Genomic DNA, 21,747 nt, shown 5'->3' on the forward strand with positions numbered 1-21,747 from the left:
CATATCTAAGCCTCGTCCAGTTCAACCCAATTATATATTTGGTGTGTATTATTATAGCCTGTCACAAAGCTACCGTCACAGGCATGAATGTAGGTGGGTTGTGGAGAGGGGTGAGGGGACCAAAGGTACATCCTGTCCATCCAACAGTTGTGTGCACCTGGATTTCACGATCAGTGGGGCCCAGGCCCCCGACCTCCACCGATCCTGGGAAACTTGTCCCCACTCTTCCCCACGCCCCCCCCCCGCCCCCAGCTTGGTGGCCCTGGGTACAATACTTATACCTATTAAAACAACTATTCTGCCACATTCATGACACATTATACACATGGCTGCCCCCACCCGCCTCTTCTGTCAGTTCTGCAACTTCCTTCACATATTTTTGGTGTATAGTCTCTGAGAAGCGAGAAGGGAGGTAAAAGTTTGTAATCGCAGTGTTGTCAGCGTGACATCTTTGGATCTCATGGTCCAGATTGTAGGATGAGTTTCCTGATAACAGTTTGCTCACTTGCCGTCTCTCCCATTTTTTGGGGGGCGCCCGCTTTCGCTGTGTCATCCAGTTGTGGTTTAGTCTCTCCGTCTCTTGGTTGTTGAGGTCTCACACAGTCTGTCTTTGGGCGATTGACCTCCAACATCGACGTTTCGAGAAGGGTTGACTGCCTCAACCCTACTGGTTATATAGGAACAACGCTGGAATCCTCCACCCTACATCCTGCAACATTACATAGAGCTGCTTCTGCAACATTCTTCAGACGCTTGCTATTCAATACTACAAACAATTCTTCAATTACAAAAGGAACTGGATGTTCTCGTTAGCGGTAATCAAAACGAACATTCATACCAGCGGTAATAACGACATTATCACATTGTTTCTAAATACATCTTAAGGAACAGGGCAGGAAGAGCGAACTCAGGAAAAGTGTAATTTCCTGGACAGTCAGCCTGCTACCCTAGATATTCGTGTACTGTTTTTCGACTTCCAGTTTTTAGTTGCAATGATTACCTAACGACGGCAAACCACTGCGCTCGCAACCCGTGGGAGCTACGATTTGCCAAATTTCTGGATTCCCCAAGTGCTTGCACCTTAACCGGATTGTTCGCCCGCCATATTTCTTCCACTTTTTTGGACTCGAAGGGTCTTTTCTCCCATGCAGAGATGTACTTATTTGTCTTTTTGCTCCTTTCAGGCTGTAAGTAGCACTTCCCTTGACCGTAGCAGTGAAACAATACCCTGACATTAAAGCTTTGAAAATAACTACCTGTTGTCTTACTTTTCCAGTGAGGACCCTCAACGCTCAGGGCAGTGGTAAGTAATGTTTACGGACTTATTATTATTATTATTATTAGTCTGTGTAGCTACTGTGGTGCTGAATTGGGATCAATATCTTTGTGTTGTTCAAAGAATAGCCCAGTGGTGATGTCACTGCCGTTATCAGTTGTGACATTGGTAGCAAGCCACCTTATCTCTCTGTGCCACGGGCAGCCTAGTTAGAGTGTTAGCTCTTTGGGGCAGTGACTCGCGGTGCCTGCAAAATTCTATGCATAGCGCTGTGCACACTGCCAGCCCTCTCTAAGAAACAACTGTTGTTATTAACGGGCTGAAAGAGGATATGAAACTCACTCCCCTTTCTAATAACGAAGCAGTTTTAGGAGAGGCTCAGTGAGTAAAGACACTCTCTGTATGACAACAACAACACTGCGTGAGAATCAGGGGTTCAATTCCCAGTGTCGGCTCCCTGTGCCTCCCTGCACCAAAATCATAGATTGTAAGCTCACCTGGACAGAGACCGTGTCTGTAACATTCTTGTGTGCTGCATGCCGCGCGCTGTGCTTGTGACGCAGTATATGAAATAAAGTGGTTATTAGTATATGCCAGGCTGTGATTATCCTTTAGTACCATTGAAACAAACACCGTGAGACTATGGGACATCCGAATATATATTATGGCAAAGCTGGTGGACACACAAATTTCCGTGTCGGTGCCAAATGCCACCGAAATCTTTTTTAACCCCTTATGAATGTCTCTTTTCTGTTCATATCTCAGAGTATTTATTATTATACAAGATTTGTTTGGGGGCTTTGGCTTAATTTTTTGATGCTCTAATTCTAAACGTACGAGTCATTGATAAATGTAATTAGCAGAGCAGGGACGCTCAAGCCAGTGCTCAAGTCACCCCCCCCCCCGCCCCCCTCTCCCAAGGAGGTCAGGTTTTGAGGATATCCCAGCTTCAGCACAGGTGGCTCAATCAGTCCCTGCTTCAGCACAGGTGGCTCAATCAGTCCCTGCTTCAGCACAGGTGGCTCAATCAGTTCTTCGACTGAGCCACTGATTGAGCCACCTGTGCTGAAGCAGGGATATCCTTTAAAACCCAACCTCTTGGGGGGGTCTTGAGCACTGCATTGGAGCCCCCCCCTGTAATAGAGGACTGCCACAGTGAGCCCTTCCAAACCCAGTTCCCTCCCATCGAACAACCGACTAAAACCTACGATTTCTAAAGCAATCTTTGTGTTTTAACTCCCCCCCCCCCCCCCCGCCTCCCTCCCAAAAACAAATTGAACTAAAATGAACGGAAGGGTCTTAGCCAACCGCAGTTTCCCAAAAACACACGTATAAAGAATTGTTTTGGTTTGGTTTTTTTCAAACAAGTGTAATTCTCTCTTTTTTTTTTTTATTTCTAAAATATTTTTTTACCAGGAAAATAAAACATTTGGTACTTATTCTCGTTTCCATGTATGTCCCTGGTCCAAAATAAAACGCTGACAACATTACAAGTTACAGGGACAAACATGTTTAAACATTTATTTTCTGGCGCCCGTCATCCGTCGCTTGCTTGTTGTCTGTCTTTGGGCGGTTGACCGCCAACATTGGCGTTGTGACTACCGTAACCCTACTAGTTATATAGGTAGGGAAAGGCCCCAATTTTGAATTATCTAAGCCATGAGTTGGATTTGCATTGAAAAAAGGGCATTGCGCCAAAATGTTTTTCTCACCCCAAATCCTTAGTGGCGTATGTTGGTATTTCTTATTCATGTTCTTGTATTGTATTGTATGTCTTTATTTGTATAGCGCCATTAATGTACACAGCGCTTCACAGTAGTTATACACGTGGTAATCATATAAATAACAAATAATATAATATAAATAACAGGTCATGGGAATAAGTGCTTCAGACAAACGTAACATTTAGGAAGAGGAGTCCCTGCTCCGAGGAGCTTACAATCTAATTGGTATGTAGGAGCAACGTACAGAAACAGTAGGAGGGCGTTCTGGTAAGTGCTTCTGCAGGTTCTTGCTTATAGCGCACGTTTCGGTATTGTTTGCATGGCGTGCATCACCCGTGAACACATTAAGAATGGTTTGCGTCGACGCGCGTTTGGCTTTTGCGCTAAGAAAAAGTGGACAAACCATATTGGCGCGTTTCCGGTGCAAGAAAGTGGCGCGTGCAATTTAAAAAAAAAACATACTTGCCTATGTGCGCCGCCGACTACATACCAACCCCGCCTCTAACTCCGCCCACTGCGTTATTTTCTTCTTAGTGAAAACAAGTTAACACACTCTGCACAACAACATCGTTTTTTTTATATACATTTGCGCGCCGACGTTGGAATTTGTTACGGGCGTCGGGTTTCCGACAGAATGGCTCGTTGCGATACTTTGTATGTAAGCCCTGTATGGCGGCTTATGCGATTATATCCGGCAACGCGGGCAATCTCGCTGCTTTTGAACGAAATTCTCCATCGGCAAAGGGTGGGTCTCGATCAAAAATAAATAAGGCGCCCCGCAGCATAAGGGTGTGAAGTGGACCCACATGTAGGTCCAATTGCTGTGCATAATAGAACCATTTTAAAAGGATTTCCAGTACTTTTGCCTTATTTTGTAGTATTTTTAATATATATTGTCGTATTTTATAGAACATCTGCCATTTAAGTGTTAATGACCCTTGTAATATTGTAGCGTTATCATTGATCAGTTTAAGCCAAGGGTGGGCAACTCCAGTCCTCAAGGGCAATGGACAGGTCAGGTTTTCAGGATATCACTGCTTCAGCACAGGTGGCTCAATCAGTCCCAGCTTCAGCACAGGTGGCTCAATCCGTCCCAGCTTCAGCACAGGTGGTTCAATCAGTCCCTGCTTCAGCCCAGGTGGCCCAGTCTTCGACTGAGCCACTGATTGAGCCACCTGTGCTGAAGCAGGGATATCCTGAAAACGTGACCTGTAGGTGGCCCTTGAGGATGGGAGTTGCCCACCCCTGCTTTAACCACGCCTCATTGTTGGGGTACGTGCGTTATGCGGTGGAGGTTTGTACGCATCATGTCCTTGCTGATACCGTATGAATCATCGTTGGGCCGGTGTGAGTCAGACTAGGAAAACATGCATCGTGACGTTAGATCTTTCCGACCGCACACTCGTATCTCGTATCGTCCCCTGGAACCGATGCGTAATTAGCAGCTGTGAGCAAGAACGTTGTGGATCAATATAAAAATGACCCGTACTCGATGGGATGGCACCAAAGACTCAGGAGTAGTACCAACTACGGACCGGGGGGGGGGGACGAACCGGGTGTGGGGGGGGCGGGCGGATGAACGGACCGACCAGGGGGGGGGGAGGGGAGATGAACGGAGAGCAAGCAGCAGAGGGCATGTGTGGTGGCTCACTGCACCCTCTTGCAGCCCGGGAGACCCCCGCTGCAGCCCTGCGCTCAAACCACAAGCCAGCTCCCCCCCCCCCCCCGCACCAGCTCCCCCTCCCCCCCTGCTCCAGCTCCCGCTCCCTCCCCCCCCCCCCCACCAGCTCCTACGGACTAACAGTGGGTTAGAGCGCACCGCCCAATGTGAGCCATGGGGGGGCGGGACACACGGGGAGGGAGGGCGAGACACACCGGCCAATGAGAGCCGTGGGAGGGACAATCAAATTGTCTACAGGGACGCACAAACAACACTTTTCAGTTTTATATATATAGAGTCTTTCCCTTGCTACAGTTCCACATTCACGGGCGCCGGCAGCTTTTCTGGCACCCAGGGCTACCGTCTTGACCTGGGCCCCATGGTTGTTGAGCATGGGTGGGTGGGGGGAGCATTGGGTGGAGGGTGCTAACGAGGTAGAGGCCCACCTACGTAGAACTTCTCCTTCATGGCCGGGCCTGGGACCATTGATCCGGCTTTCCTCCCCCGTCCTCATCCATTTACTTAAAAAAACAAACAATCTAACGTCTTTCTCTGTCTATTTTTAAATATTGCATGGACCTTGTTAAAATGAGGTCACCGATCTTTGTCCCGATGTTGGATTTCTGTCAATCAACCACAGTACCACTACTGTTTGCAGACACGTTGCCCCATATTTTCAAATTTTTTACAAAAAGACCCAAGAGGGTCCCAAAAGATCCCACAATAGGCACTCGCTGTGGATTTATCAATAATGACCATATGAGTCCTCGAGATATAGTGTCTCCGTCACTAATAGTGATAGGATGGACTAACGCATACACAGCCTCCTATGCAGTTGGTGTAAGGATCGCGCCGAAAAATAATAACGTTTTATTCAACCATCATATTAAAAATGCATGGGATTATATACAGTGAATGATTAAAAAAAAGTCCCCCGTAGTGGGGGGAGGCGGCTAGAGCTAGGTGTGGTGGTAACCTGATAAGCGTACAGATGAACACTTGCAGGTATGTGGGATAAACCGCAGGCTCTGCTGATGAAATGGGTAGGGATATCAATACCCTAACACTGCGCCCCCTCCCCCCCCCCCCCCGCCTGCTCTCCCCCTGTGTCGCCCCCCCCCTGCGGCTTCTAATGTTGATTCGGGGTGATGTGACGAGTGGACACGGAAGCCGGGTAAGTGAGCCGCGCCCTCCCCCCCCCCCCCCCCAAAAACAATATTCAGGATATCCCTGCATCAGCACAGGTGACTCCATCAGCCCCGGCTTCAGCACAGGAGGTGCAATCAGAGGCTCAGTCTTTGACTGTGCTGAAGCAGGGGATATCCTTGCTACAGGGAAAAGTTGACCCGTAGCTGGCCCTTGAGGACAGGAATTTGCCATGATGCATTATTTTCCAAGATGGATTCCAATATGGGCCTTGCCCACTGCAGATATACATTAACATGAGCATAGTCTGTGTAACGATGTACATGGTTCGCTTTCTAAGTCCCCCTTTTGCAACTTTGTATTGGAGCATTAATGCAGCAATCCCCTCTTACCCTTTCTTTATCCCCCCCTACCCTTTCTTTATCCCCCCCTTTCTTTTACAGGATGGGGACCGGGAGTCCCTGGAAACTGAAAACCACCATTTTTTTTAGCTCCTGTGGATCCCCATTGGTTCCCAATATACTTGCCAGGGAAGTTACTTGGTTTAAATCTCCCTCCAGGGGAAACAAAATGGCTACCAAATCTCGGGCCCAATAGTAAGCCGAAACATCAATGGTTGCAGCTTCCTATTGGATAGTCACTTAAATCCCCTTTTATAAACCAGTAAGTAACACCGGTAACTTCACCTGTAATTATTTCAGGAACTAGGGGGTCCCCAGTGCTGGAAATAGCACCGTTGTGTCCAGGAGGTTCCAATCTTGTAAATAACAATGGCTAGTTAGGAGGAATTGCTGCTTTAATAGTTTGCCCCTTAAAAATGATGTATAATTGCATCCAGTTTAATAATAACTTTTTTTCATATAGCGCTTTCCTCCCAGTGGGACACAAAGCGCGTTGGAATTACAGTATAGCGCGCAGTACGCAGGATTGTTACAGACACAGTCCCTGCCCCGCAGAGCTTGCAATCTATGTTTTTGGTGGCTGAGGCACAGGGAGATGAAGTGACTTACCCAAGGAGCCAACACCGGGAATTGAACCAGGTTCCCCTGCTGCACGCTCAGTCTTGTTGTTTACAGCGTCAGTGTCGTTACTCGCTGAGCTAATCCGTTAGGTTTCATATCTTGTGCATGTGTGTAATTTTAGTTGCCAGCACACTCGGACGCCCCGCTGTCAGCATCTGAACGGGTGACTAGCAAACTGACACATTGGTGGCGGGTGACTAGCATACATTTTTCCTGTAGTCATCTCTTTCCAACCTCTTTATAGAGAACTATTCCCTCCTCTATCTTTCTTCTTACTCCTTCTTCTGGACATCTCCAGTACACACTGGTTCGTTACGAACCTTAGCCAAACGCACAAGAAGCCGAGGTATCTCCAGTTTTGGGAAGTTTTACTGTCCCAACCAGCTTGAGATGGGATGTTGCCTACAAATTTAGGATAGTCCGGCTTAATTCGGGGAAGTTGGCAAATCTACTCAACAATGGTACCTGGGGGTCTTGTACATTGATGAATTATGCTATGTGGTCACTGGGAATGATCAGTTATTTTCCTTTCATATCGAGCCTTCACCATCAACAAGGTTGAACTGAAAGCTCTTCCGTCCAACATCTTGAAAAACGGGGCCAAGCTGGAATTGGACTGCTCTGTCGAAATCGTGAAGACGGGGAGCTTCCTGCTGAAGTACAGCATTTCCTTTTACAAGAATGACGACTTGATCTATAATGTCAGCTCCTTCAAAGAGCACGAGACGTACACCATCAATTCAACGAGGGTGTCCAGCTCTGGGTCCTACAAGTGCAAGGTGGATGTGAACGGCAGGGAAAAAACCAGCATGGAGTTACCGATCACCGTCACTGGTAAATCCCAATGCATGGAAGTATTGTTAAGCTTCTTTGGTATCATACAGCATAACATCCAGGGGCAGTCTGGGTCAGTCCTGGTTTTTAATTCCCATCCATGTGCCTTCTGGGACATACTGTAAATCTAAATACGAGCAAAATCCCAGAATGTTTAGGGATAGGAGGCAAAATACAGATTCTGTATGTTTTCCTATCTTACGCTGTCACACCCAAGGAAGTCTATCAAAGCCAAGTTCTGAAATTTAGGATGAGCAATGTCTGTGGAGCAAGGGGGAGTTGAAGTAATAGTGCAGAAGGTGCTACAGCCTCCATTTCCCCAGAGATTTTGGCATGAAGGGACTGATTCGCCTTCGTACGCTCTTCACATGTCATAGATGTCAATTGACTTGTAGCATTTTTCCATGGCTGCTATTGACTACCAAAGATGTGCCATGGTAGCCCTAATACTGAGTGTGGTCCATTAGAGCAGATGTCACAATCTGAGCATGGTCCCAGCAACCTTGCTATGGAGCCACCATGGGTGACCTATAGCCAGAGGACAACTCTACCCTTTAGAAGTCCATAGCTGCTCAATGGGGAAATGTGCTATGGAAGCTCTTTTGGTCTATCTAGAGCTTGTTTAATCTGCCTTGTGTTTCTTTTAAAGGGCTGTCAAAACCCATACTTAGACTTTCCAAGAAGGAAGTAAAGGAAGGGGAGGAAATAATAGCCACGTGTGAAGCAGCAGAAGAGGATCCACCCTTCACATTCACCTTCTACAAGACACCGCAGAATAAGGAGAGGCAGGAGAAATCCAAAATGTCCAATACCAAGAACTACGCCGAGGCTCTCTTCCAAATAGCAGAAGGAGAGAGGATTCTGAAGTTTGAGTGTGTCGCGAAAATCCTTTCTGTTCCGAACCAAGAGACGTCGGACACCAGTGAAAAGCAGATGGTGGCTGTGGTCGGTAAGTAAGGCTCCCCCCGTGATAAGAATCCTAAGATGTAAAGGTGCAATCCCACAAAGATATAACGAGAGGGAAACGCTTGGAGGAGCGAATACCTTGGACGCACAAATTTGCTCTCCTCTATTCCAGTGGGGGCCTGCAACGCTTTGCAGAGCGTTGTAACAGCATGCCGAGCAATGCGTTATGGCCCGTCTGACAATGAAGGGGAAGACACATTGTTATACATACCGAAACAAACCCATGTTTACTTACCTGCGCTATGCCTTAAAGCTGCAGTTCAGGCAATATCCTGCATGTGTGTGTTTTTTTTTTAATAAATCAGTTCTGTAGTAAGAAAAAATACTTTTAGCATTTTCTGTTTAAAAAACAACAACTTTGAAAGACCAATTTTCTTGCATTCTATTTTAACAAGCATGCTTGTTCCTATAGCAACGATTTACATTCCCCATATTTAAAGATGTCGCCAAACTTTGCCGATCAATAGACGGAGAACGAATTGACCGGCAGCTGTGCAGTTCTTTAGGTAATTAGAGATTGCCCACATGAAACTATTGAAGTAAAAAAAATAAATTAAAAAAAAAAAGACTGAACTGCAGCTTTAAGGTACTCTGGTCGACCTTACGTCCCATTCACTTGAAAGTCTCTTTGGAAGCCAGAAGGTGTCTTATGGAATAGCACTGCTTAGTATATATGGCCCACAGATACACGTGCACATTTGTTGCCAAAATGGAAGCCCTATCTAAAGCTGGGATCTCTGTCATTACTTAAGGAGATAATGGTCACTTTCAGAGAGACCCTGACGTTGCTGTGGTATATTTTATGAGGTACACTCATGCGCTGGTCGGGGGCGGAAGGTCCATAGGTGCAGCCGGGGTCAGCTGCACCAGGACCCGACTGTTAGGGGCCCATACTGCCACCTGCCTGCCGGAACAGTGTTCCAGCATTTTCTACAGGGCCCCCTCTCTTTCTCCCATCTCTGAGGCTCAACTGTGCAGCGGAGCCCAGCTTCCACAATGGCCACGCGGGTGGGGTCCTGCTGCCACCGGGTAAGGCCTCGCACGTTGCGCGGCACAAGGTGGGGCCTGGCGGTGGGCGGGCCTTTTATTCCTGCCCCTGGTCCCAGCGATGAGTAGTTCCACCGCTGGCACTGATACAGAACGGTAGTGAGACACGCATAGGGTGATGGGTCTCATAAATGGTGCAAGTTTCTTCAAACATGAAGCAAATATTTGCATCGGCGTCAATTTGCGACGTACGTGTGTACTTTATTTGTACTGTATTGTACAAATTCTGTGCTGTCTTTTTCAAATCTTGGTTGTTACATTTGCCGCGGATCTCTTTGGAGCAGAGGATAATACCATTTAACCTGACAGATTTATTTGGCTCAGAGAGAGGAAAAATGCAGCAGTTATAGGCTCAACTTTTGCTACATCTCATTATAACATCGCTCTGACTATCTCCTCCCCTAACTCCTCCTATAACCCCTCCCCAAAACATCTCATTATAACATCGCTCTGACTATCTCCTCCCCTAACTCCTCCTATAACCCCTCCCCAAAACACCTCATTATAACATCGCTCTGACCATCTCCTCCCCTAACTCCCCTTATAACCCCTCCCCAAAACACCTCATTATAACATCGCTCTGACTATCTCCTCCCCTAACTCCTCCTATAACCCCTCCCCAAAACACCTCATTATAACATCGCTCTGACCATCTCCTCCCCTAACTCCTCCTATAACCCCTCCCCAAAACATCTCATTATAACATCGCTCTGACTATCTCCTCCCCTAACTCCTCCTATAACCCCTCCCCAAAACACCTCATTATAACATCGCTCTGACCATCTCCTCCCCTAACTCCTCCTATAACCCCTCCCCAAAACATCTAATTATAACCTCGCTCTGACTATCTCCTCCCCTAACTCCTCCTATAACCCCTCCCCAAAACACCTCATTATAACATCGCTCTGACCATCTCCTCCCCTAACTCCCCTTATAACCCCTCCCCAAAACATCTCATTATAACATCGCTCTGACTATCTCCTCCCCTAACTCCTCCTATAACCCCTCCCCAAAACACCTCATTATAACCTCGCTCTGACTATCTCCTCCCCTAACTCCCCCTATAACCCCTCCCCAAAACATCTCATTATAACCTCGCTCTGACTATCTCCTCCCCTAACTCCTCCTATAACCCCTCCCCAAAACACCTCATTATAACATCGCTCTGACCATCTCCTCCCCTAACTCCTCCTATAACCCCTCCCCAAAACATCTCATTATAACCTCGCTCTGACTATCTCCTCCCCTAACTCCTCCTATAACCCCTCCCCAAAACACCTCATTATAACATCGCTCTGACCATCTCCTCCCCTAACTCCCCTTATAACCCCTCCCCAAAACATCTCATTATAACATCGCTCTGACTATCTCCTCCCCTAACTCCTCCTATAACCCCTCCCCAAAACACCTCATTATAACCTCGCTCTGACTATCTCCTCCCCTAACTCCCCCTATAACCCCTCCCCAAAACACCTCATTATAACATCGCTCTGACCATCTCCTCCCCTAACTCCCCTTATAACCCCTCCCCAAAACACCTCATTATAACATCGCTCTGACCATCTCCTCCCCTAACTCCTCCTATAACCCCTCCCCAAAACACCTCATTATAACATCGCTCTGACTATCTCCTCCCATAACTCCCCTTATAACCCCTCCCCAAAACACCTCATTATAACATCGCTCTGACCATCTCCTCCCCTAACTCCCCTTATAACCCCTCCCCAAAACACCTCATTATAACATCGCTCTGACCATCTCCTCCCCTAACTCCTCCTATAACCCCTCCCCAAAACACCTCATTATAACATCGCTCTGACTATCTCCTCCCCTAACTCCTCCTATAACCCCTCCCCAAACCATCTCATTATAACATCGCTCTCACTATCTCCTCCCCTAACTCCCCCTATAACCCCTCCCCAAAACATCTCATTATAACATCGCTCTGACTATCTCCTCCTCTAACTCCTCCTATAACCCCTCCCCAAAGCACCTCATTATAACATCGCTCTCACTATCTTCTCCCCTAACTCCTCCTATAACCCCTCCCCAAAACATCTCATTATAACCTCACTCTGACTATCTCCTCCCCTAACTCCCCCTATAACACCTCCCCAAAACACCTCATTATAACCTCGCTCTCACTATCTCCTCCCCTAACTCCCCCTATAACCCCTCCCCAAAACATCTCATTATAACATCGCTCTGACTATCTCCTCCCCTAACTCCTCCTATAACCCCTCCCCAAACCATCTCATTATAACATCGCTCTCACTATCTTCTCCCCTAACTCCCCCTATAACACCTCCCCAAAACACCTCATTATAACCTCGCTCTCACTATCTCCTTGATACAATTGAAACGCGGTCACACAATGTTGGCTGAGCCACTGACTGAGCCACATGCGCTGAAGCAGGGATATCCTTAAAACCTGACCTGTTGGTGACCCTTGAGGACTGAAGTTGGCCACCTCTGACGTAGTGACCGCATTCAGCGCCATCTACACGGAAGAGGGGGAGAGATAGACTCCTTTTCCTCCGTTCGCGTCAACAGTGACGCGGCAACGTGTGCCGCGCTGTGAGGGGCGGTGGAACTCTGGGGCCACGGTCCCACGCGGCAACTCAAAGGGTCAACGGACTGAGCCCAAAATAATTTCTTTTTCATTCTTTTCCGCAGAGCCGTTTTCAACCCCCAGATTTGAGGTGTGGCCGTCCGTCAACTTCACGGAAGGGCAAAACATGACCGTCCGATGCTCCGCGCAGACGTCCCACGCCATCTCGGAGCCGGTGGAAATCACCATCCAGAAGGACAAGCAGATATTGAAGAGTTCCCAGACGGGGAGCGCGGTGTATTTCCAGCTGGCGACAGAGAGCCACATGGGTAATTACACATGCAAGGCGGAATCCAGGAAGACGGCGAAAACGAGCAGCATTTCCATCACTGTGACAGGTACGGGAGGGATCCACTGACTCCATCACTGTGACAGGTACGGGAGGGATCCACTGACTCCATCACTGTGACAGGTACGGGAGGGATCCACTGACTCCATCACTGTGACAGGTACGGGAGGGATCCACTGACTCCATCACTGTGACAGGTACGGGAGGGATCCACTGACTCCATCACTGTGACAGGTACGGGAGGGATCCACTGACTCCATCACTGTGACAGGTACGGGAGGGATCCACTGACTCCATCACTGTGACAGGTACGGGAGGGATCCACTGACTCCATCACTGTGACAGGTATGGGAGGGATCCACTGAGTACATCACTGTGACAGGTACGGGAGGGATCCACTGACTCCATCACTGTGACAGGTACGGGAGGGATCCACTGACTCCATCACTGTGACAGGTACGGGAGGGATCCACTGACTCCATCACTGTGACAGGTACGGGAGGGATCCACTGAGTACATCACTGTGACAGGTACGGGAGGGATCCACTGACTCCATCACTGTGACAGGTACGGGAGGGATCCACTGACTCCATCACTGTGACAGGTACGGGAGGGATCCACTGACTCCATCACTGTGACAGGTACGGGAGGGATCCACTGAGTACATCACTGTGACAGGTACGGGAGGGATCCACTGACTCCATCATTGTGACAGGTACGGGAGGGATCCACTGACTCCATCACTGTGACAGGTACGGGAGGGATCCACTGACTCCATCACTGTGACAGGTACGGGAGGGATCCACTGACTCCATCACTGTGACAGGTACGGGAGGGATCCACTGAGTACATCACTGTGACAGGTACGGGAGGGATCCTCTGACTCCATCACTGTGACAGGTACGGGAGGGATCCACTGACTCCATCACTGTGAGAGGTACGGGAGGGATCCACTGACTCCATCACTGTGACAGGTACGGGAGGGATCCACTGACTCCATCACTGTGACAGGTACGGGAGGGATCCACTGACTCCATCACTGTGACAGGTACGGGAGGGATCCACTGAGTACATCACTGTGACAGGTACGGGAGGGATCCACTGACTCCATCACTGTGACAGGTACGGGAGGGATCCACTGACTCCATCACTGTGACAGGTACGGGAGGGATCCACTGACTCCATCACTGTGACAGGTACGGGAGGGATCCACTGAGTACATCACTGTGACAGGTACGGGAGGGATCCACTGACTCCATCACTGTGAGAGGTACGGGAGGGATCCACTGAGTACATCACTGTGACAGGTACGGGAGGGATCCTCTGACTCCATCACTGTGACAGGTACGGGAGGGATCCACTGACTCCATCACTGTGACAGGTACGGGAGGGATCCACTGAGTACATCACTGTGACAGGTACGGGAGGGATCCTCTGACTCCATCACTGTGACAGGTACGGGAGGGATCCACTGACTCCATCACTGTGAGAGGTACGGGAGGGATCCACTGACTCCATCACTGTGACAGGTACGGGAGGGATCCACTGACTCCATCACTGTGACAGGTACGGGAGGGATCCTCTGACTCCATCACTGTGACAGGTACGGGAGGGATCCACTGACCCCAGTGTTTCAGCCGGCTTCAGGGCGCCTGACCATGGCAACGCGGAGTCAAATGACGCTGCGGGGTCATGCGACGTCACGGTTGCCTTGGTAACGTGACATCAAATGACGCCGCAGCGTCATTTGACGGTGCGCGAGGTAAGGAGGGGGGCGCACAACGGAGGGCAGCAGGAAGGGGGGGCGCAACAAAAAAAGTTTGCGCGCCCCTGGCATTAAGACTTGCCTCTCGTTTTCAAGTATGTCCGGGGCACAGAGTTATGACGACAATACATGGTATTTTAGTTTTTTAGTTTTTTAACAGATTTATAACAGGAGCACCAAACGATTGCCAGCTTAGGTCAAAATGTACAATTATACAGAGTCCCACGCTTTACATATACAAATAAGAAAAGGGAAGTGTAGTATTGCTGCTTTAACCCCTTTCCGTGCCAAAGGGCGCTAAAATGGTTAATTCCTTCTTCCCTGGGATCACGGGAGCTTATTGGAACAGAGTCAGGCATGGCATAGCATTTAAAGGTGCAATCCCACATAGCTGGCTAGAAAACAACTTTGTTGTAGAGAATGTACCGATCTCATTGGGTTTCCTAAACAAATCTAATTTGGGGGGAAATGCATTACACATTGTTTTTCCTTGGGGGCTTTAAATAGGGAAGTGTCTGCCAATCAAGTGTTATATCTGTAGCCTTATCAGAGAGCCATTAAAGGTAAAGGGAGAAGGAGTGGCTCAGTGAGTAAAGACGCTGAGTGTGAAGCAGGGGAACCTGGTTCAATTCCCGGTGTCGGCTCCTTGTGACCAAGTCACTTTATCTCCCTGTGCCTCAGGCACCAAAAACATAGATTGTAAGCTCCACGGGGCAGGGACTTGTGCCTGCAAAATGTCTCTGTAAAGTGCTATGTAAAACTAGCAGCGCTATACAAGAACATGCTATTATTATTATTATTATTATTATTATTATTATTAAAGGAGGAGGGGGCTTTTGCCTGTGCAAACTCTTGTTGAACACACAGTGACATCAGACAAAAGGGAGCAGCCCGAGGAAATGCTATCCCCCTCAGTTTGATTTGTCCTCCCTGTTTGCAGAGCTGTTTTCACGGCCGCGTCTTCTCTCGAATGTCAAGGAGTTGGATGAAGGGAACGTTTTGGCGATGTCGTGCAGCGTCCCCGGGTTATCCCGCAACGCTTCCGGCAGCCAGAGTTACTATCTGCGAAAGGGCAAAGGTCACGGCAAACTGATGAACACAGGGGGGAAGTACGACAAGAAGGCGGCGGAGTACGACACTGGCGTCTACGTATGCGAGGTCACAATATCAAACATTACCAAAAGAAGTGATCCGCTATTTATTAAAGTATATGGTAAGTAGAGCTCTGTAATGGGAAACAGTCACGTGCAACCTGATTATTTCAGCATGGGCTATGAATATGGAAGCCAAGTCATTACTTGTACTGTAGGTGAAATATGTATCAAGTTAAAAAAAAAAAAAATGAATCATCAAGACCAAAGAGGAATGTTGGCGAAGCGCGGAGGCAGGCGTGAAACGCGTTGGAGTTTCACTCCCCTCATCGTGTCATGGACATGTGTTAAGTAAATATTTTTTCCGGATTTTCGGGCACTTGAGCCCTTCTTTTTACTTGCTGTGCACCACCATCTTTCCCGATTTTTTGCTTTGTAAGTCATAGTGTGAACAGAACAAGCTATGTTGCCCTATTGGTGTCACCTTCTGATCCGTAGACTGGGAGAAATAAGAGGAGTTCCAACGCGTTCCTCTGGTTAATAAGCCTGCGGTAGACTGGGACACATTTTCTTCTCGTGGTCGCAATCTTCTGTGTGCCAACAAATCCACTTTTTCGATGTGTAAAAATGCAACCGACCCACATCACGCCTGGGTGACCGCGGTTAACTTACATTATTTCACATGTAATGACGTTTCTATGGTAGACTTGACATTGGGGTCTTTTTACCAGCGACTTGAGGGGCCAAAAGTATCGCCACAGCATTATTTATTCTCTGTGATAAACCTGTTTTTTTTTTTAAGGTTTTGCAGCCGTACTCCAAGGGTTATTGAGATTAAATTGGAAAAAAGCCATTTCGGTCTATTTGGACCACACTGACAACCACGTGGTTAATTGTTTTCCCGTAGATGATTCCGTCTGGTTTAACCTACGCTCAACGTTCCCTGCTTATGGTTCCTTTTCAGCTCCCGTCTCCATGCCCGTTCTGACGCATCTTACCCAACACACCGGGATGGTGGTGCTGGGACAGACTCTCGAATTAAGCTGCATGTCCCAGAAGGGAACTCTTCCCATCACCTACACCCTAGTCAGGAAAACGGAGCAGCTGGGCAGAATCAACGTGTACGTGAACGAGTCCGCTGTGTTTAAAGTTAACGTGACCGAGCCACGTGTTTTGGACGGGTACCAGTGCCTGGCTACAAACAAGAATACGTTTTCTAACCAGACTAGCGTCATGGTTAACATCACTGTGATAAGTAAGACCTTTTAATATTCATGTTGAGGGGGGGAGGGGATGGGAGGAGGGGGAGAAACTGATTCCATGTCGGTGTTAATGTGTTGGCAAAGAAGCAGTCCAATTATTAGTAGGTAATGCCAATGCCATAACGGTAACACCAGTTCAACTGATCTTTTTGTGTGTTAACTTGTGGGTGAAGATGGTGATGAAGGTGCAATATGGGAACGAAACGTTGACACAGTAGATAAAGCTTAGAATTCATACTATAAATGCAAGACAACACACATGTCACATACGGGGGTTAACATTTTGGTGTCATATTGGTCCGGGCTTTCTTCTACAGAAGGCAGTAAACTGGTTAAAACATTGACCAGCTGATGACCCATGCTCAAGTCTGATTTCCCCCTTCCTGGGGTTTACTTCCTCTGCAGCTCCTGTCCGAAACATGACTCTCATCGTCATCCCATCCAACGGCGAAGTAGAAGACGGCAGGGAATTGTCCCTGGTGTGCAAAGTAGAAAACGGATCTTTCCCAATTGAGTTCCAGTTTTTCAAGCACGGCAGAGACCGATCCCTGCACTCGGTGACTGTGAACGGTTTCAGCGCTGCTTGGCAATGTCTGTCATTTGGCAAACACGAAGAAGGGAGCTACTTCTGCAAAGCTTCCAACAGAGCCAATCGCACTATAGAGAGCACTCCGGTCACTGTGAAAGGTCAGCGATAATAATATCAATAATAAAAATAATGTTAATAAACGCAATCATTATTATATAAAAAAATAATTATACATGTATATGTATATGTATATGTATATATATATATATATATATATATATATATATATATATATATATATATATATATATATATATATATATATATATATATATATATATACATACAGTGGTTGACAAATCACCCAAAAATCTACTCGCCGACCAAAAAATCTACTCGTCACCTAGTCCCGCTCCCAATCCCGTCCTGCTTGGGCGGCTATGAGGAGGTCGCTGCAGGGTCAAATCCAGTCGCCACGGGCCTGTAGGTGACTGGATTTGTCGAACACTGTATATATATATATGTATATATATGTAGTCTGTACCCTAATTTGGGAGTGTTGGTCCCCCCCCCTCTCACCAATGCAACATTTCCCATAACCAAATCTCTGATGTGCAAAGGTTCATTCTCTCCTATCATATTGTATTTCTGTTGTATTTTTATGTATATTTCAAGAACACAGATCAAGATGATTAAAATGACCACCTTTTAAGTGGAGCACTTGAAATGGGGGGTACGGGGGACTTTTGATCATCTTGATCTCTGCACTTGAATTATAATATGTTTTAGCCACCTGGTATAATCGCTCTGCTCTCTTTCGAGATTCTAAAGGGATCTATAACTTTAACGCAGGTCTTTGAGCCGACGCTATGGTTTTTGGTGGTATTTTAATATTTATGTAGCGCTCACCATGGACGCAGATATTCAAGATATATTTGTCGCATCTTCCCTGTATTACATAATACAAGATAAGGTGCGCGAAACGTAAAAGTATACATTGGGGAATAGGAGACTCTGCGCAGAAGAGCTTACAATCTAACTGGTGTGGTAAGAGGCATATAGACACAGGAGTACACGAAAGTACAAAATGTATGTAAGGCATGATCAAGGGGTTAAGCACATATGCACTGGGCCATGTCTCCATGTTACAGAGCTTCATTGTCAAGGTGATTTTTTAGTAATCACTTTTACAGGTGTTTTGGGTCTAAAAGATTTTCATGTTAGGATTTTGGTTTTGTACAAAATTATGGGGGGGGGGAGGGAAAAATTGCCAAGTTTAGAGAAAGAAAAAAGAAGGATGAGCCTTTCTCGAGTCTTGGCTCGGATTTGAACGTTGAGTCTAAAGTTCGACTCGAACATCCGAGCGAGCTTTCGAAAGTTCGAACCCGCGAACCTGCCCCTCTTTACCTTTTCAGGTGGGTCTTGGAGAGGTGGAGAATGAGCTTGGGAGATACGGTCGAGAGAGGAGAGTTTCATGGGTAGGGAGCGGAGAGAAAGACTTCAGATCAGACAGAGCAGTAGAAAGATTTTGGAGGGATGGACACCCTTGAGAAGGGTTTAGTAAGGGGAGCAGATACATAGCCAGAGATGAGTACAGGGCCACCAGCCGGGAGAAACAGGTGGGCAACCACGTCCTTGGAGCCCAACTTGAGACTGGATGTCCGTGGTCACAAGAGGGAGAGAAACGTTGTCTCACTTTCTCATGATTGTCCACTTGGGTTATGAAGAGACGTTTCTCTTGTCTGATCCTACCAGTCCCGTGATATATAATATTCTAATTTAAAGGGGCAATCCCTCCTAGGACCAAAGAGATCTAATCCCAGTGACATGTTTAAGGGGTCTCATCTACCCAAATCTGACACCTATAAGTATTTTTTATTGTGTTTTGTAAAATGAGACTTGGGAGGGGTTTGATGTTCTCTGGCTGCTCCCTTTTGGGTGATGTCACTGTGTGATGTCACTGATCAGCAAGTGCTTATACAACTAGAGCTTCCCCCCTCCCTGCCTCCCCTTATCTTAATTGGGTCTCTGATAAGGACAGGGGGATAAGGGGAAAGAAAATACTTGATTGACAAACACTTTCCCCTTTCAGAAACCCTTAAAAATTCAACTCAGAGACTATGTGGAATTTTCCCTTTACGTTGTAGGTCCGGCATGGAGGAACATTTCCAAAATAGAATGTTCTTGTAAAAGGAGTCGTCATGTCAGCCAAAAGATCTATAAAACAGCATTATTAAAATCAAGGCTGCCCAAAAAATAATATATTCCAACATTAATTTCGGTTTGTTTTTTTGCATCCCCTTGTAATAAGATAGGGAAGAACGTTTAATTATATTCGAGGGGGTGCAGTTCCACGTAGTGGGCAAAAACAAACATTTTATCCACGTAGTCATCTTACTTAGACACATTTAGTCACCTTTAAAGTAAAGTCATTTCATGAAGAGTTTGAAAATGTATTATTAGGTCTTATCCAAATGTAAGCTTTCAAGCATACCACCACCATCACTTCACTTTGGTCCTAGGAGGACCTCTCCTAAATTTCCATGAATCTTAAGTGGGAGAAAGTCCCTCTCTATGCTGAGATGGGATAGGAAAACATGGCAGGCAGAACCAGATGAAGCTTTAACTCCAGTCTGATGATGTCATTGCCCACACACGGGAGGGTGAACCAATAAGCAGTGAGAATGAGACACAGCCACCCAGACAGTGAGAAACCCCATGTATGAGTTCCCTTTATATGTGTTCGAGTTATGGAAATGCGGATGATGCCACCTGAGGTGGCTTGATAGAACTCCATCCTTCATTGCCAAGATCTCACTCCTGCTTCTTCACTTCCAGCTGTCCTGGCCACTTGGAAGAAGGGCGTCATCGGCGGGTTTGTTATGTCCATTCTACTGGTTGGAGCAGCCGTTCTGCTCTACTTCTATCTGGATAAGAAGAAAAAAGGTAACCTTGCTTCCTTGTGTTGAGTTATCGCAGAAGGTCGCAGAGACCTCTTATGTAGCTCGCCACCGGTATCTTTTTTGTCCGTTGGCTTCCTTCGAGAGCAAATTGTTTCCCTTTTACTCGGACCAAATATTGGAGTTATGCCTGCCTGTTTTAAAGCTAAACATAGAGGCACGTGTTGTAGTGAAATAATTCCCGGATCCGCAAAGCTTTGTTAATTAACTTAACGGGTGTTAACGCTAACGAGGTCTCGTCAAAGGACTATACCGGAGAAATCGTGTTTTACCCCATAAAGAGCATGGCGTTAACTAGAATGGCCGTTAGAGATTATGACATGCAAATGAGGCCTTATCATAACCATCTTCTACACACTGAAGCCTGTTAAGGTTAACGCAGGTACTTATCGCTATGTAAGTTATACCTACATGTAGCGTTACTCCCGTCCAGACACGGAAATAGGACTTTTGCTGTCTGGATGGGTGTAACGTCACAGCTGGGCGTAATTGTAATAACATCGCGTTATTTCCCGGCGTCATTTCTTTCCCTCTCCCCGTCAGCGAGAGCCCTTATTTCGGAGTCTGGATCAGAGTAACGCCAAGACCGGCATAACGTCCGGTTATTGTAAGTTAAAGCACCGTTACACTACCACCGGGGCGGGCGGGCGGGCAACTCCAGTCCGCAAGGGCCACCAACAGGTCAGGTGTTATGGATATCCCTGCTTCAGCACAGGTGGCTCAATCAGTGGCTCAGCCAGACTGGCCTGTTGGTGGCCCCTTGAGGACTGGAGTTGGCCACAATAACGTGATGGTAATCCTGGGCTAATGAGATGTAGTTCGGACGTTGTTTTTGTATATAATTAGCTTTAAAGCAGCACCAGTTGCAGTTTATTCTTCTTTCATTTCTTTGTTTTTTTTAGTTACAGGATTGAAGCAGGGGGGGGGGGGTCGCTGGAGCTGAACCCCATTAATTTCATCTCTCGGGGGACACCCCTGCTTCCCGAGATACCTCCCGTAGGGGGCGCCGGTATCTCCTTCACGTTTAAATGTCCCTCGTCACGGGAGCCAATAGGACGCAGAAGGGGGGTGACATCGGGGCTTTCTATCGGCCCGCAAGACGCGGGACATTTAAAGCTCCATATTGTTAGCCCCAACTAGCCCAGCTGGAGCTGCTGCCGGCACAGATACCGGCGGTATTGTATCTCTGGGAGCAGTGGGTCCCGGAGCTGAAATTAAAGCAGTTCAGCTCCAGAGACCCCCTGCTTCAACCCTAAGACAAAAAAAAATGAACTGCAGCTTGTGCTGCTTTAATGCTACAAATGTTAACTCAGGGAACACATCGTCCATTCCTGTTTTAGATCCCATTGTGAGCCCTCATTTAATGAAGCTTTGTGGATTTTGCCCTGAGAGTCCTTCCTAGAACCAAAGTGTACTAATGGCAGTGACATGGTTAATGGGTCAATCCCTTCTAGGGGCAAAGTGTACTAATGGCAGTGACATGGTTAAGAGGTCAGTCCCTCCTAGGGGCAAAGTGTACTGATGGCAGTGACATGGTTAAGGGGTCAGTCTCTCCTGGGGCAAAG

At 47.2% G+C, this 21,747-nt stretch overlaps 1 protein-coding gene and 1 long non-coding RNA gene across 3 annotated transcripts in view; one reads left to right on the forward strand and one right to left on the reverse strand.

Annotated features, from left to right (window-relative positions):
• Positions 1–604: 604 nt before the first annotated feature.
• PECAM1 (platelet and endothelial cell adhesion molecule 1) overlaps positions 605–21,747 on the forward strand; it is a 39,096-nt gene continuing 17,953 nt past the window's right edge. The window contains exons 1-9 of one of the 2 annotated variants that reach the window (XM_075579947.1): positions 605–1,187; positions 1,277–1,303; positions 7,369–7,662; positions 8,312–8,611; positions 12,352–12,624; positions 15,281–15,553; positions 16,396–16,686; positions 17,099–17,380; positions 20,061–20,168. In XM_075579947.1, the coding sequence (XP_075436062.1) occupies positions 1,154–1,187; positions 1,277–1,303; positions 7,369–7,662; positions 8,312–8,611; positions 12,352–12,624; positions 15,281–15,553; positions 16,396–16,686; positions 17,099–17,380; positions 20,061–20,168 (1,882 nt within the window). In that variant the 5' untranslated portion in view covers positions 605–1,153. The remainder of the gene's footprint in view (positions 1,188–1,276; positions 1,304–7,368; positions 7,663–8,311; positions 8,612–12,351; positions 12,625–15,280; positions 15,554–16,395; positions 16,687–17,098; positions 17,381–20,060; positions 20,169–21,747) is intronic. The other variant, XM_075579948.1, reaches the window with a different exon arrangement.
• LOC142472775 (uncharacterized) lies at positions 17,231–19,983 on the reverse strand. The gene is made up of 2 exons (XR_012789837.1): positions 18,630–19,983; positions 17,231–17,371 (listed from the first exon to the last, which is right to left on the reverse strand). It is a non-coding gene; the product is annotated as an uncharacterized LOC142472775 (long non-coding RNA).

This window comes from Ascaphus truei, chromosome 22 (genome assembly GCF_040206685.1).
Source record: "Ascaphus truei isolate aAscTru1 chromosome 22, aAscTru1.hap1, whole genome shotgun sequence".
Classification (NCBI taxonomy): Eukaryota; Metazoa; Chordata; class Amphibia; order Anura; family Ascaphidae; genus Ascaphus; species Ascaphus truei.